The sequence below is a fragment of the Maylandia zebra genome, linkage group LG22, assembly GCF_041146795.1.
Source record: "Maylandia zebra isolate NMK-2024a linkage group LG22, Mzebra_GT3a, whole genome shotgun sequence".
NCBI classification, from domain to species: domain Eukaryota; kingdom Metazoa; phylum Chordata; class Actinopteri; order Cichliformes; family Cichlidae; genus Maylandia; species Maylandia zebra.
The window spans coordinates 16,200,153-16,217,902 of NC_135187.1; the positions used below are offsets into that span (position 1 = coordinate 16,200,153).

At 39.7% G+C, this 17,750-nt stretch overlaps 1 protein-coding gene and 1 long non-coding RNA gene across 6 annotated transcripts in view; one reads left to right on the plus strand and one right to left on the minus strand.

Moving 5' to 3' along the window:
• The window catches only part of csmd3b (CUB and Sushi multiple domains 3b), a 424,286-nt gene that overhangs the window by 215,709 nt on the left and 190,827 nt on the right, over positions 1-17,750 (plus strand). For 4 of the 5 annotated variants that reach the window (XM_076878974.1, XM_076878975.1, XM_076878976.1 and 1 more), the window contains exon 5: positions 4,921-5,128. In XM_076878974.1, the coding sequence (XP_076735089.1) occupies positions 4,921-5,128 (208 nt within the window). The remainder of the gene's footprint in view (positions 1-4,920; positions 5,129-17,750) is intronic. The other variant, XM_076878977.1, reaches the window with a different exon arrangement.
• LOC112430185 (uncharacterized) overlaps positions 15,706-17,750 on the minus strand; it is a 43,757-nt gene continuing 41,712 nt past the window's right edge. Inside the window, exon 3 of the long non-coding RNA XR_003021974.2 lies at positions 15,706-15,999. This is a non-coding gene — a long non-coding RNA (uncharacterized LOC112430185). The remainder of the gene's footprint in view (positions 16,000-17,750) is intronic.

Sequence of the window (17,750 nt, forward strand, 5' to 3'; positions counted from 1 at the left end):
CAACAAATGTCTCTTTTTATTAGAGCAGCTGCTCCTGAAGCGGTCTCTGACCAGGCCTGCCATTACTAGATGACACACAACAGAATTAGTGAGGATCCTAAATGCATCATGTGTCAGCTAAAATGATGGCTTTCATAATGAGTTACAGGCTCCATATTTTCATACAATAATGATAAATTTGTAAAAAGGCTTTTGTCAAAGCATCTAACAGCAAGCTTTGACAATAAACAATATAATATTCATAGTATATACAGTGCTCTGAAAAATGTGTTTGCCCCTCTCTGATTTCTTATTTGTCGCACTTACATGTTTCAGATCATCAAAAAAATGATATTAGACAAAGATGTGCAGTTTTTCTATTCTGCTGTGGGAAAAAGTAATTGTCCTTGGTTGTTCAATCATGAATTAACTGTGATGAGACACATGTTTTGAAAAAAACTGAGTCCAGCATCATGAGCCACTCCCAGGTCTGATTACTGCCAGACTTGTTTAATCAAGAAACCACTTAAACAGAAACTGTCTGACAAAGTGAAGTAGCCTAAAAGAGCTCAAAAAGGAACACATAATGCACTATCCAGAGCAATTTCTAAGTCTTTGGGACTCTACTGAATCACACTGAGAGGCATTATTAACACATGGAGGAAACTGGTGAACCTTCCCAGGAGCGGCCAGCCTTGCAAAATTACTCCAACAGTGAATCAATGGCTCATCCAAGATGTCCCAAAAGACCCCAGAACAACATCTAAAGAACTTTAGGCCTCACTTGCCTCAGTTAAGGTCAGAGTTCACGGTTCAACAATAAGAAAGAGACTCGGCATAAATGGCATCCATGGGAGAGTTGGACCAAAAAGAACACAAAGGGTTGTCTCACATTTGGCAAAAAACATCAGCAACTCGACCTTTGAGTGTCTTAAAATAAACAAAATGAAGGTTTTGAAGTGTCGTACTCAAAATCCAGAATTAAATCAGATCGAGATGGTTTGGTATGACTTTAAACAGTTCGGCCATGCTTGAAAACCCCCCAGTGTGGCTTAATTATAACAATTCTGCAAAGAAGAGTGGGACAAAAATTCTCCATAACAATGTGAAAGACGTATTGCCAGCTACCACAGAAGCTTGATTGCAGTTTTTCCAGCCATGTGTAGCACAATCAGTCATTAGGTTTAGGGGGCAATTACTTTTTTACATTGGGCCAGTTAGGTTTGGATAACCGTTTCCCATCTGAGAAATCATAATTTACAAATTGCAATTTGTATTTACTCTGGATATCTTTGTTCAATATGAAAATTAGTTGCTTGGATGATCTGAAATGTGAAAGTGTGATAAATATACAGAAAATGCACCACAGCACTGTATGAAATAACACTGTCTTTTGTTATATGTAGTCAATAATACTATAGTTTTCGTTCGGATGCTAACTGGCAGACAGCTTCCAGCTCTTTTAAATCACTTTCTTGTCTGTGGTTTGTGAAGTGCTGCAGCAGCAAAACTTTATTTGATGTGAGCTGCTGCCTCCAATCATCACACAGCACACTGCTGGGATGTTTTTCAGGGAGTGCTGCAAACTCATCAATTCTAGATTCAGTTTAATTTGTCTGAATCCTACGTTTTTAACATCTCTATATGGACACATGTTCTTGCAAATAAGATAACTTATGGTTTTGGTTATTGCATTTGACTCTGTGGAGTTATCAGCTCATGTGCTCTGGAGACTAGCGTTGTTGTTACTGGTCTTAAATTGACTGCTTGTGCACCTTCCTTTACTGTGACTGCGAGTGCCATTTATCTTTGTTTTGACAAGGTGTCGCTTTTAAAAGTGAGTTATAAAGTTTTCGCTACTTCGAGTATACAGGGGTGTGGGATATGTTTTGCAAACTGTAGATGTTTGATGTATCTTACATTGCTTCGGTACTGAAACTGGCCAGCGAGCTACTTCTGGATGCCTAATAATAAGCTCAGGAGATACTAATAAGGGAGGCTGTGCGACTCATACACAGGGGACACAAACAGGAAAATGCTGTTTTGCTATCTTAAAACAATTGTTCTTTAATATCCAAATTTTTATTATTTTTTAAGGAAGTCAGACACATCGGACAAATATAGTTGCTACATCCTAGTTTAGTAACATTTACTGCATTCATTTAAATCGAGCATTTATATTAAAGCACACAATTTTATATTCTGCAGATCAATGCAAGCTTCTTTTTTTTCCTTTTACAAGTTAATTTCCTTTTGCTCAATAAAACGCACATCAGTGCACCTTGAGGATATTCCACCTGTCTGTCAGCCGTCACATCACTAAGCCGGAGGGCTGGTGGAGGTGTGTGCGTGGGCGTGCACGTCTGCCTGTATGTGTGCGTGGCTGCAGGTGTGTGTCCACTGGTGCTCGTGGACGCCCTGCTGTTGTCATGATAAACCAGTGACAGCTGTCATCCTGCAAGCAGCTCATTCCCATGGTGTGGAAACAGGCACACGCACACACACACACACACACACACACACATACAATTACACAAGCATACGCATACACAAACAGATCACTGTTCATTGCACTCCTGCAAATGTGATGGGGTCTCAGCAGGTCTTGGTTCGGTGTGTTGGGTCATTTACACAAATCTCCTTACCTGTCGAGCTGAGGAATGAGAGTCTGCCTGGATAACTGAATGGTCTGTCTGTCAGTGCCTGCCCTGCCTGCCTGCCTGCTTGTCTGTCTGTCTGTCTATTTGTATGACTGACAGGTTCAAGGGCCTGTGTGAATTGTGTTAAATTAATAAATTGTTAACAAATTAATAATGCATGTCTGTGCTTCATTCTCAGCACATCAGCACCTGTAGTTCGGGACAATGCACAACATTTTATTTCCATCTCAGCAAATGTGGAACACCGCTTAATGTTTTGACACAGGCACCATTACTAATGACACAGAATCAGTGGAAATGTGTATTGTTCCTAACTTCATACTCTGATCTATTAAAAAAAGGAGTCTGGGTCTATTTTAAAATTCATTTTAACCACTTATTTGATTCATTCTGTTTCTCATTTCCTATCTGGTGCTGTTTGCACCAACACTTTGCCTAATTCAATCTGATCTCTATTTTTGTTTGCTTGTTTGTTTCACTATATTTCTGTTTGTCTCTATTTGTTCCTATCTATTTATGTTCCCCTGTTAGCCTCTTTGTATTTCCTGTCTCTACTCAGTGTTCTGTCCGATTTCTAGTATCTTTTAGTAACGTTTCTATTCATTTCTATGGGTCACCATCTGTTGCTAGAGTCTGTGAGTCTTTGACCAAAGTTATTCTCTTCACCCATCCTGTGGGTGGAGCGTGGTTTGGTCCCTACCTTATCTCTGTCATCTGTACATGCATCCCCCCCGGGGCAGCACTGCCTGGATGAGCCAGAAAAAGCGTGCATGTATACCTGACAGTGCCTGTCTACACTCTTGTAAAGGATATGTCTTTTTCACTATATCAGTGAGTGCAGTTTAAGGGACGCGCATTTGGTATTCCTCTGTCGTGTCTGAAACTGAACTATGTCAACATGGGAATTCCATTTAATTGAGTGTCATCCCAAATTGCACTTGCTGGTATGTACGAAAACGCATGTCTGCTTTAAGAGTGTGCTACATGCAGTATTGCCTCTTTTATGTATATAATTTATACCATGTTTAAAGTTTGACGCTCTCCGAAAAAAAGGTTCAACATTGTATCTTTTCTCACTGTGATACTGGCAAGGCTCAATTTGCTTTTGATAAATACTGTTTAAAATGCAAAAAATAAGCATTTTCTTTGTAATATCCTGAAATGAATTGGGTATTTAAAACATATGTGTAGATAAAAGTATTTTGAAAAAGTGAATTGAGCACACTCTTCTGAAATAAGCTCCCATACAGCCAATGTCCCAGTGACAGAACAAGGTCCAATGTAGTATGTTTTTTTTCTCACTGAGTGTATCTGTATAAATTATATGTGTATAATTTATGCCGTGTGCACAGCGCAATCCATGTGTCTTTATCTGTTATACAATAATCAGTACTACTGTCAATTTGACAATGCTCGAAATCAGATGTGATCACCAATTAAAGAAAATCAGGCAAATCGATTTTCACATCTGTTCCATATGTTTTGAACCAAATCAAGGTTTAATTGAAAGATTAACTTTAAAAAAGCCAATTGGGAAACATTTGAATCTAAAGTTCCTAGGTGGTGATTGGAGGAGACGAGAGCGGAGCTCAGGAATTGGAGAAACTGGAAACTTACCCTATTATTGGAGGAGAGGACAGCAGCTCTGGGTGTGACAGGAACTGCAGCCTAACCCTTAAACCCCACTTCTAATTCTAACTGGCTAAAAAAAGCAATAATTTTCTATGACATGTACAGACTTAAAGGCAGATAACTTATAGTCCATAAAGGGCTGTTCAGAGTATCTACTGTACGTGCTAATTTTCATATCTGAAATGCAATGTGAGAGCTCCATATTTCCAAAATATGGTTTTAACATGACTTTACAGTTGATGTGTCATGAGAAAGTTATCCATCTCTAACAATCCAGACACAGCATAACAATCACACTGTAGAGAAAAGAGTGAACCTGTAAGACTAAAAATTACAGTGACTGAGAAAAATCACTTCTTAGAGGGAGAGAGTTGGGGAGTTGGGCTGGCTGAACTTTAATCTGTAAGACTGATTAAGAAATAATGTTAGCTATATTGAGAATGAGATCTTAATTGCTAATTTGGTAAACAGACAGAATCGATTATACTAAATTGTCGATTGTCTCACCCAGTCTAATATAGCTGTGAAAATTAAAACAATTCCAAAAGCAAGAAATTCAATTTAAAAAAAAAAAAAAAAGTCCGCCCCTCGGTCCCTCCTCCTCTCCCTAATCCAGGTTTTCTATTTGTCACTCTGATTTGATTGACAGCTGAGGACACATGTGGGGGCACTGTGAGGGGCGGCAGTGGGGTGGTGACCAGTCCCGGTTACCCCGGCAACTATGGTAACCAAGCCGACTGTACTTGGATCCTATTGGCCGAACCTGGAGACACCATCTCTGTCATCTTTACAGACTTCCAGACAGAGGAAAAGTATGACTATCTGGAAGTGGAGGGATCTGAACCACCAACCATTTGGTGAGTCGTTGTATTCACTTTGCCATGCATGTGTTTATGTCCCCATCAAGGTATTGCTGGGAAAAAGAATTGCTGACTTCTTAAGTTGCAGTCGTTAATTGCAGAATGAAAACGACCTACAATTTAGTGTTAAATTGGGAGAAAAAGAGGTGCATGCAATCAGTCCTGTGAGCAAAATGAAAGCAAGCTGTAGATGCTCTTATTGCAAAAAATGCCTTTTATGACAAGCAGTAAAAGGTGGCTCAAACACTTACCAGTAGAGCTTCATAGAACCTGCAGCTGGCCAGTAAAATAAAGAGTATAGCGGTTACAAGTTCCTGGTATATTTGTTGTCTTGTATAAAAAGTGGTGCTGGTTAAAAATTTAACTTTAAAAAAACCTATTTGGTTGACATTTGAGATCTGACATTTCTGCAAAAGCAGGTGTAGACACGTAGTTGCTGAGTTTATGGTTCAATTCAACCACACTTGGAGTACGGTAATAAAAAGTTAGAATGGGTAATAAAAATAAGCTAGAACTCAAGTAAGAACAGGTAATAAAAAGAAAACATTATTATGGATATAAAAGTACAGTTTTTATGGCTTGTTTTGGAGGTATAACAGTTTTGACCTGTGACCTGTGTAAGTGTGTGGGCAACAGTTTCATGTACAATATTTGTGCATGATACTTGTGTACCTCACAGGAATTAACCGATCTGTGCTAGTTTTATAACCCCATGTTTTCAGATGGTTCACTCATAACAATATTTTATCGCTCTGGCTGTTTATTGATTGTTGTTAAATTAGAGTATTGATCAACCATTGCCTTTGCTGTAACCGATTTGAATCTAATCATGCCTTCGAATTGGAGTGTAGGCATGCCTGTGTTGTTGGAAGGAAGTAATAATAGCCAGCTACCTGCTTTTAGGAAAGTGTAGGTGTATCTAGACAGGCGCTCACTTGTGTGATACTTGGAATTATGTTAAATGAAGTCAAGCTATGCTGGTCACATTTCACACATATCCCAAATTGTGATAGTCGCTATATATATAACTTTTAAGATGACACATTAAAACTAATATTTACATATTTAGGAGAATGCATTAAAAGCAAAAGAACAACATACAAATATTAGCCTGTAAAAACTAGCTTTACAAAAGCCATAAGAAGTCTCCAGTGATGTGTTCTGCCAGTTTACTTTCTTGTACTATAGAATGAAATATGCATTGATGTACTTATGTTATCATGCCCGATGGCCACAAATTCACAGTGAGGAAAAAAAAGAACACTAATATTTTCAAATACAATTAAATAATTTGTAACAAATTTTCAGCAAGCATAAAGCCATTTAGGTAATTTGTATCTTGCTTTCACTTTAAACCAGAGGCAAATACAGAACCTTACTGCTGTAAAAACTCACCTTCTAAGAATATTTACAACCACTATTTATGGCTCAGTTAGCTTGTTGGCCTTTGGGGGAAAATGTGGTGCTGGCTGGTAGTGTGTGATTTAGTCTGACTGCTGTCTTGGCTCACGTAATATATTACTGTTTAGTTATTTACTTGCTGAATTAACTCTGGAGTCACATACTAAGGTCGCTGCATAGGTTGATTTTCTCATATCATGGGTCTTCTCTGGCAGTCGGGTTGGTCATGCGGTTATAGTTTTCTACTGAGAGGAAAACAGAGACAATCTGGTGTACAGCCTGGAACAAAACTGTTACCAACCTGTCCCGATGCCAATAGAAGCACCTGCTAAACATTTACAGTTGAGGTTTTCTTTGAGGTCAGTGTTTTCTGACAGCCCAACAAGTTTTGATGCATTACATTTAGCACATGTTTAAAAATATCTGTCAGTCCGGTGGATAAGTGTATAGCTGAAAACCAGGAGGGACTTAGCATGTCGGTTCTAGGTCTGCATTTCAAACAAAGTATCATACATTGCTGTGCAAAGTCTTGAGGCACCCCTTATTTCTTTATTTTTTGCCTTGAAAATGGGAAACAGGTGCAGCACATTTATTTATTTTATTTATTCTTCAGCACAGCCGGAACTCTCTTAGGTAGCTTTCTTGTAATTTCTTGAAGTAGTCTTCAGGAATAGTTCTCCAAGCTTCTTGGAGGACATTTCAATTCTCTTTGGATGTTGGTGGCCTTTTGTTCTGCTCTCTGTCAAGATGACCCCACAATGCTTCAATAATATTGGGGTCTAGGCTCTGGGGGGTTTTCTATCCAGTATACTTTTAGTGCATTGGTGATGTGTTTGGGAATCATTGTCATGCTAAAAAAAAAAAAAAAAAAAACTATCTTTCTCCCTGGTTTCCTTCCTTATGAATGGCTTCTTGAGAGCCACCCTTCCACTGAGACCATTTCTGATAAGGCTTCAGTGAAGAGTAGATGGATCAACTGAAAGGGCAGATGCATCTCCCAGGCCTTTGACATTGCTTTCAGCTTCTGTTCATCTGCTTTAGATTATTTTTTAGGCCTTGCTTTCTTCTGACCACTACTCATGCTAGGGCCTTCATCTGGATCGGAATTTTCTCCAGGACCCAGGTCAGACTGACAACTTTTTCTTTTCAAATATTTATCGATTGCTATTACACGCTGGGTTGTCTCACTCGCAGCATGACTATTATGTAATTTCTTCTTTGTCTTCTTCTGCTTTACTTTCAGTTGGCAACCCATTTAATTAGAGCAGGTAGTTGTACTGCCCTCTAGTGGAAGAGAATGTAATTGTTCTTGCTGTTACTCAGGCCGGTCGCTTAGGCTACGTTCACACTGCAGGTCTTAATGCTCAATTCCGATTTTTTGATCAAATCTGATTATTTTGTCTGCTTGTTCACACTACAAATAAAATGCGACAGCAAACACGCTCTAGTGTGAACGCTCAAAGCGGCCCGCATGTGCAAAAGAAGACGTCACACACAACGCACTCTGTTTAGACCCAGAGCAAACAATATTGTTTGACTGATGGCCCTTAATATAAAGACTTCGGACTTTACGTTTCCCAATTTTTGCTTTAAGTTATTTTGTTATTTACATAATAATGTAGATAACCTAATAATTATCCTTATTGCTGTTTTAGAGAGGAGCGGTGCTTCAAAGGATAGTTGCAGATTTCTGTCAGAATCTGCAGATTACACAGTACAAATAAAATGTTCACGTTTCTCCAACGTTGTCTTCCCAACAATTTCACTGACATCTACACTGGATGGCCAGGAAGCGTTCGCGATGTCTTATTGGGCGCTTCTCCGGAGCTGATAATTGGCATCTGTCTTGTGTCAGTGACGTAAAAGACGGATTTAATGCGACTTGACCATTCAAACAGCAGTCGCTTTCTAAAACATCGGATATGTATCGGATTCAGTACCACATATGAAAGTGACCCAGATCGGATTTGAAAATATCGGATTTGTGTCATTCACACTGTCATACCATGATCAGATATGGGTCGCATAGGGTCAAAAAAATCGGATTTGATGCGCTTTTGCCTGCAGTGTGAACGTAGCCTTTGTGTACTAATCAGGTGGAACCAGATAATCTTCCAAGGCAAACCTGACCTTTTCTCACAGCACACCTATGTGCTGCGGCACACTGGTTGGGAAACGGTGAGATAGACCATGCTGATAAATGCTAATTTTGTGACGAATAACTCTTTGGGAATAATTTTATTGTTGCAAAAATATTATTTTAAGCCTGTCAATCTGTGTTGTATTTTATTTTCCATAGATTCAGCTCTAAAAATGTAATCTTATTGTGTGTTTTGGTGACAGGCTGCTAGTAACAAATAGCCTAAAGATACAGTGAAAATTGTCAGGTACAAGGACTGGAGTGAACATGAGTCAAAAAGCAACCAATGTCCAAAGAAAACCTCTGAAAGACCATCAAAGAACACTTAAAAGGCAGGAAAGTATTCCTCTTGGAAGCAAAATACAAAGAATTAATTGGTGATTCAAGACTTTTGCAGAGTTCTATACGTATAAGTCTTCCCGTCTAACATTGATTGCCTCGTGGCTTGACGAAATAACAATTTCACTTTGTCACTTTGATCTTTTTTTTAAATGCAAAGTTATTTTTCCAATAAGTTATTGAGCCCAAACAAATTAGATTTTCCAGTTAGCTTCAATTCAAAGAACAGATACAAATCACATCCATTCATGTGTTTGTGTTTTGTTTTTTGTTTAAGTATCCATGCTGGTTTGCATGCGAGTAGATTATTTTTTCATTGACTGTCCTCTCTGTCCTCATAGAAATTCTTGAAACTTGATATTGACAAAAAGTCACTCTGTCAACAACACTGTTCCCATGCCCCCACTCTGTAAACACTGTCTTATCAGAATGATTATAATTATGGAAGGGAGGAACACATTAAAATAACATTAAAACAGTTGAGCAGGTAGCATGCTTTATATTTGAAGTCAGCAACACCTAAAGGCAATTTCTGTTATAAGAGATTTCTGTTTATGCACTGCATTAGGAGTCCAAAGAAGCCGATCTTATCAGAGCATTTGTGGGAACGGATTACACAGACATTCTTTTGAAGTGATCTTGACAATGTCAATGCCATTAGCACCGTTAGCATTCAGCAGAAGGAAAATCAGGCCAGCTGTTTCTGGTTAAATTGACAGGAGCCTGTTGACAGTTGTTTTTTCTTTGTAAATGTTTTTTTCCCAAAGCCTATTTGAGGTAAGACATCCAGATTGCAAAACATGCCCAGATGCTTTGTAAAAATAAAAAAAGGCATTACTTTAGCTCGCTTTTGAATTCATACAGCAGTGGTTAAAGCCAGTGACAAGAATTTATTAGATTTTGTTACTCTGAAGAGGTTTGTATTATCACTCACTGTATTACTGCTATTTGCATCTGAAATAGTTTCTTTTTTTCATTTTATATATATATATATATTAGGGGTGCAACGATACACAAAATTCACGGTTCGGTTCGGTTCGATACTTTGGTGTCACGGTTCGATGTTTTTTCGATACAAGAAAATGTTCATGCTTTAAAATTATAAATATATATTTTGACTCAAACATACAGTTTTTAAATTTAATGTTGCTGAAACAACAAAGGGATAAAATAATAAATCTATCTGATCGAGAAATCACTCATCTTTGGAAAAGAGAGTTTATTACAGAGAAATGGCTCTTTCCAAAATAAAAGCTATACTATACGCTTCTTCTGGGCTATATTCTCAGCAGCATATTAAACATATCAGGTCCCCATAAGGAGAATCATGTGCTAACGGCTGTCTAAATGACTCGGGTAAAGTTTGTAGCATGCGTGCTTGTTGTTTTTGTCTGCTTCCACTTGTCTTTGCACTAGGATGATGTCAGCTTAAATGTGCAGTCATATTCATTTTGTTCCCACTAGTGCTGTCAGCGTTAATCTGAAATGACGTTAACGCCACAACACGGCAAATCTCCGTTAACGAGCTACCGCGGCTCGCCCCGTGCGTAGGGCTGGACGGCCAACACGTTAATGAGCTAACTGCGCTAACACACTAGTTCCCACCAATGTAATTGAGCATTGCGTGGCACATCCGACATACTGTTTTACTTTTGTCCATGACGCGCTTACCTTCAGGGTCATACGTCACATGAAAACCAAAATAGTTCCAAACGCCAGATCTGAATGAGGGTGGGGGAGGTTCAATTTGCCATGTTGCAACGAGAGCTTAGCTTCTGTCTCGCTAGCTTGCCCTGCGCTCAGTGAATCTGCGTTCGACTACTCCGCCTAGGCTGCACTGTCGAGCGCAGATCCACTGAGCTCTCAACACAGACAGCATAGTCAGAAGAAAAGTTCATAAAATAAATTAAAAATGTTGCATTGTTCGACATATGCGTACCGAACCGAAAGCACTGTATCGAACGGTTCAATATCGATACGAGTATTGTTGCACCCCTAATATATATATATATATACCCGTGTTGAAAAAAGGTTGCAGTCCCTTTAAGAGCTGACCTATTATATGTAATTGGCTCTTGGAGCTGTTACAAATAGACGTGTCCTATTTTCTAGGATTGTATAAAATTGTGTTTCTATGTGCACATTTCTCATTTGTTTCATAGCTGAAATGCACCTTTTGCTTCCTTTTTCTTCAATTCTTGGAATCACCATTATTGTTATTACCATTGCTTTAAAAAGAAAAAAAAATAGGCCTGGATTATTAGAAATCTATCTTTTTCTTCAATTGGAGGTTTTGTTCAGCTATAGTGCTTTTTTGTTATTATGATACACCGACTGAATTTAATGTCACGTCCGTACAACCATAACACAGTTCTATGATGAAACAATTTAAGACGGATAAATATCCAGAAGCCAAGTTACAGATACATTGGAAGGTGTCTTAACTAATCAGAGTGTCCCTGGAAAGTCCCGGGACTTGGAAGGGTGCAAATGAGATCCTTATTATTTACTGTGGGCAAAATAAACAACCAGCTGATTTGACATCAAAGGGAGTGTGCTTTTAAAATAGGTTCAAACGATATTTGGGTATCTAACAGATATCAGTAACAGTGTAGGTGTTTTTGCATCCCTAAACTGGTAAAAAATTATCATCAAAGTTGGCTTGATAGGTGTTACTTTTTCTCTAGAAGTTATTAAATAAACATTTGGCATGTACAAGCAAAGGCGTAGTTCACTTTAAATGACATCATTAGCAGTGGCAAAATGTAAGCTATTGACTCTTTTGCTGCATGATAGTTCTTGTAAATGCCAGCACTTGATACCTGATTTCCTCAAAAATTGACTCACAACACCAAGTACTAATATACTAATTTCCATAGACAATTTAGGCAAGAAGCTAATAGCTAAAATGCTATTTTTCATTGCAATTAGAACAGAAAGCTAATGGCTAATTTTCCAGTAATAGTGAGCGCTTGGAATAATTTGCTATGTGTTTATCAGTTGCTTTGGGGCTATCAGCAGCGTTTTCACACTCACACCGCCGTACTCAGATACAGCCTACATCCATGTTTATACACACTGTCACTTCTCACACGCATTCGCAAACGTGCACATCCACCGAGACCCTCTCCTTTTCAGACACTTGTGTCTAATCAGTATGCAGAGAGGTTTGCTTGTGCCTATGAGAGAAGTATATCACTGCAAACTAAATGCCTGTAATCCTAGCCTAACACTACACACTCATACACACAAGCACACACTTATTATTTTTTGTTGTTTCAGAGTCAGTTGCCCTTGAAACCAAGTAGAGCATCTTAAATAGAAGGATCTCTTTCTCTCTCTCTGCCTTGCTTCTTCTTTCTCTCTCGGTCTCTCTCTTTCTGTCACTCCATTCTTTCATATCTGTCTACCTGACTACAGAAAATGGCACACTGTTTAGTGCACTTAGGTACACCTACTTGACAGCTCGTCACAAAATCCATGGTAATGGTGGACTCGGCTATTCAAACTCTGTCATTTATCAATTCCCTGCTTGTCTAGAAACACTTTTTAGGGCCACTAAAACTTAATTTTTGTCAGCTTCGAGATGGAGTCGAAACCCTGTTGCCAAGTGCTTGGCGTCATATCACTGCAGGCAGGTTGATTTAACAGACAGTTAATTGTGCTCTGACACCACAGTATGATACAGATATTCTCACACAGCCATTATACAATATGCCTAATATTCATTTTGCAATTCACACACACAGTATACAGATGTACAAAAACAGCTGCTCCACATCGCTATGCAAATTCACAATACTTTCTGTTATAGAAGCTTTCATTTCAGTGTGTGCTTGTTTTTGAACAGCTAACACTACGACATTAAAAAAACAAACTTCAGTTTGCAATCAGCCCTCATAACCCGATGTAACGGTACTCTGTGCCCTATGATCACATCTGAAACAGCAACACGTTTAATGGGGCAGTATGCATTGAACTTCACAACTGCAAAAACAGACCTTAGTGATTGTCTGTAAAGTCAGAGCATCTCAGAAGTGCATGATGTGCCCACTAGATTATAGGGGTGTTAGGTGAAAATCACCAAAGTAAACATTGTTTTCTTGTTCTTGTTCTCATTAGTCACTTGTTTTGCCTATATTGGAATACAGTTCATTTTTTCTTTATAGCATTTGAAGTTATACATGTTGTTGTTGCATATTTTAATAGTAAATAGTTGCATATTATACATTTTTAACTTTGCATAGTTAGATCAACAAGGGCGGCATCAGCTTTGCTCGCTGATAACAAAAGCCATTAAAAACCATATACATCCAAGATCCACACACCATAACCCAGGAGTTTATAACGTGCTTGTTATGCTTCATTGTTGCCTGTGATGACATTTTTTTAATATAACAGAAATAGCTTTTACAGGCTTTACTCTGGCAAATAGGGCCAACCTGCTGACAATGTTTGATTTAATGGAGAGTAACAGCTAAGCACTGTGTGACTGGAACAAGTCCAGGTTAGTCACAGAGATATGAATCACGTTTCTCCCACATCATCAGTCCAAATTTACTCATAATGTACAGTGATGAAATTGCTCTGTTCTTCTACATGGCTCAGCCTTATATCGTTCTGTCTGTTCGTAGTCGTCGTAGCACATCACATGTTACAGGAGGGGTCTGCTGTTCTCATAGCATTAGCATTCGTTTGAAATATAGAAAAAGAAGCTCTGTGAGAATGTGTGTGAGTGTGTGAGTGATGTTATGCTTGCCGAGTGCTAATCAATGCTCCTGGCAGAGAGGATGCTGGGATAGCGGCAGCATCCCGAATCGGAAATGGAACAGTGACCTTGAACACAAACACACACCTTCTCTGTTTTTTTCACACACTCAGCAAACAAACACACATATCAGATCTTTCCAAATATGTATCTAAAGATACAGGAACACACAAGCATATCAATACAGACGAACAGGGAGCCATGCTAGTCTGGTTCCAGGTGTTTGAATCAAATTCCACAAGCCTGTGTTGACAGAGTTCAGTATTTCAGATTAGCCCCGTGCTGTCTGTAATGACTATGACTCAGAAAACCAAGATGCATTTGTAACGTGAAAAAAAATAACAACAAAAAAAGTAAAAAAATAATAATAATAATTCAGCCCTGGATTGGTGCATCTCCATATTTGTTTGGGGGTTTTTTTCTTGCCCAAAATGATCTGAAATCACATCAGCAACTTATTTTAAAGAGTCCATTATCATCCAAATTCATGCACCAAAATCACTCTCTTGGAGAGCTGGTAAATAAGTTCATGATGTAGACTATTTTCCACTGAATCTATTTGCAACAGGGCTTATAGGTTATAGTAGTGACCTTCACACTCTTCCTCTGAGGGCATCAATTTTTAAATCCAATTTCTGGTGGCCCAAAGCATAATTTAGGTCTACAAGGCTATTGTCTAGGCATGTCAAGGCAAATTCACTCCATTATTAACCCACACCTTTGATGGGCTTTGAAACAAATTACCGAAATCTTTTGGGAAAACACCGTCTTATTTGTTGGACCCGCACAGAAGAAGAATAGAGGAGATGCAAAAAAAAACAAAAAACGGAGTAGAGTGAGGGACTTGTCATGGTGTTTTAGTGAGGCGGTGTCAGGTCACGTAGAAGAAGACAAGAAAGGAAAAGAGACAGGAGACAAGAGACGAATTGGTAGAAAAGAGGAGTCAAAAAGGGCAATTGGGGTGACATGAAGAGCCAGGAGAGAAGGAGTGGAGATGAAAGGTAAGAAGGTGAGGTAGAGAGGAGACAAAAGCATAGGTGCAGAATCAGGGACAAGGAGTGGGGAGATGAGAGTTGACAGGAGAAGAGAGGTGGAAAGAAGAATAAGAGGAATGGAGGGGGAGACACAGGAAGATAAAGCCATCAGAGGGGCTCATGGGGGAGGAAAGAGGTTGTAGTCAGAAAGAGATGGACACCAAGCGGGGCTGAGAGAGACAGAAAAGGACAGACGGAGGAAGACGTGTAAAAACTAAATTCATATGACAGTTGCTGCCTGTATATAAAGCCAAATATGATCATGAGAGTAGTGCTTAGTGGTGGTTTCTTTGACTTGGGTCATGTGCAGCAGGTTCACCGTGGGATTAAAATGTGTGTGGAGCTGTGAAATTAATTTCATTATAGGAGGATTATTCAGAGACGTAAACACCATACGCCGACTAAATCTGTCCATCTGAGTTCTGCCAATCTGTGCAGTGTGCAGACTATATGGAGGCATTAATTTTTAGAGTTGCTGTCGTTTTTTTTCATAGTGTCTCAAAATCGGGACAAACTGCAGGACTCTTATATAGTAGCTGGAGAAAAAGCCAGCCAATGAGACATACATTTGCCATTTTGTGAGGGCAGTTTGTGAATTTCTGAAAGTTGACAAGGGAAAAGTAATTCAGTCAAGATAAGATATTAAGATAAATCTTCCTCTGCTGTGCATGTAAACAGCTTAATCAAATTACTCTTAGAATCAAAGTAAGGTCTATAATTAGATTAGTGTATGATAATTAGATTATAGTGTTTATGCAAACAAAGTCACGTTATACACATTCACGCAGGATTAAGAAACACTCAAAATAGGTCATTTCCTCTCCAGGGCTCAGAGGCATCTTCAACTTTCACACTTTGTTATACAGATCATGACAGATCCAAATGTTGAAGGTTTTTTTTCTGTTTGGATTTATTTTATTATTTATAACAAGCATTTTACAGCTATGCTAAAAAGTAATGGAGACGTAATGGACTGATTTAACAACACATATAACATATATATGTCACGGTTGACAACCGTGGGGATATGAGGAAAAGGAGGACCCAGGCGCGGACAATAACAATAAATCCTCAGTGCGTTCCCGACTCCCGTGACGTGTCCTCTTCCCAGTGCTAGTGTTCCTTGTCTCCGCTCCTCAGTGTCTGAGCACCCCGCGCTCGCTGCCCTCTCGTCTTCACGCTTCTCCTGGGGAAAAAACAAAGAGGCAGCCGTAAGACACACACAATGCGGCAGACTAACCATACTGACTGGCCGAGAGACTAACGTGAAGTCACGCAATGATGTGGGGCGATCGTGGCTCAAGAGTTGGGCGTTCGCCTTGTAATCGGAAGGTTGCCGGTTCGAGCCCCGGCTTGGACAGTCTCGGTCGTTGTGTCCTTGGGCAAGACACTTCACCCGTTGCCTACTGGTGGTGGTCAGAGGGCCCGGTGGCGCCAGTGTCCGGCAGCCTCGCCTCTGTCAGTGCGCCCCAGGGTAGCTGTGGCTACAATGTAGCTTGCCATCACCAGTGTGTGAATGGGTGGATGACTGGATATGTAAAGCGCTTTGGGGTCCTTAGGGACTAGTAAAAGCGCTATATAAATACAGGCCATTTACCATGATCCAGCGTCGGAGAGAGCTCAGCCACACTCTCAAGTAGCTCCTCCAACGAAGCTTGATCAGCTACAGGTGTGTGATGGTCTTCGGGTGTGGCCACACCCACCAGGCCTGAAGGTGCCTGTAAACAGGTGCTCTCAGAAACACCGGCATCCACACACACACATAAACACACATATACCTGCAAGCAGGGAGAACGAGGGACAGTACACCAAAAACACACATGTCCATAATTGCTCAGGGACCCTGGGTCGCACAGACCCAGGACCCTGACAATATTCGTGCTGGGTTGTACTCCCTTTGACCTCAGAATGTCATTAGTTCTTCATGTCATATATTCGATAATGTACTGGAAAAGTTATTCAGAGATTTTGGTCTATTTTGACATGATAACGTAACACAGTTGCTGCAGATTTGTCAGCTGCTCATCCGTGATGTGAATCCCCCGTTCCACCACATCCCAAACGTGCTCTGTTGGATTGAGATCTAGTGACTGCGGAGGCCATTTGAGTGCAGTGAACTCACTGTCATGTTCAAGAAATAAGTTTGAGATGATTTGAGCATGATCCATGCTGTAATGTTATTCATGCCAAATTCTGACCGTGGTAGCTGAATGTTTCAGCAGAAATTGAGACTTAAAAGACCATTCAGCGTTCTTCCAACTTTACTGAGCTTTTATGAACTGTACCTTTAGTTTCCTGGTTTGACCTGAGAGGAGTAGCAGCTGGTGTGGTCTTCTGCTGCTATAGGCCATCTAATTAAAGGTTAGGGTTTTGATTGCCCATTCAGCAATACTCTTCTGGCTACCTTGGTTGTAACGAGTGATTATTGGTGTTGTTTTGTCAGTTGCTTCATATGTACCTCAGAGAAATGCAGCTGCTGTCCTCTGACTTCAACAACCAACATTCAAAATCACTTAAACCCCCTTTCTGCCCAATTTGAACCTCAGCAGGTCATCGTGACAATTTCTACATGCCAGGATCTGCTGCGAATGGCTTATTAGTTATTCGTGTTAATGAACAGTTGAAATGGTGTACCTAAATAGTGGCTGGTGAGTGTATTTTTTATATGCGATTGAAGGCATTGTGCGTCATGATAGGTATTAGGTCATAGCAGAAAATTACACAGGGAAAAATTGCATGCAGCATCAGTAGAGCTTCTACAGAATTGACAATACTGAAATACAGCATCAAGCACACAGCTACACTAATCCCATATACCATCCACAGGAGCAACACAAGGTCACATCATTTTTGCTGGCCATTAGTTCCTGCTGCCTGGGTTTATAAGCCACCACCACTGGCACAAACTGTACTTTGGGATTCAGGTACTGTTTTACT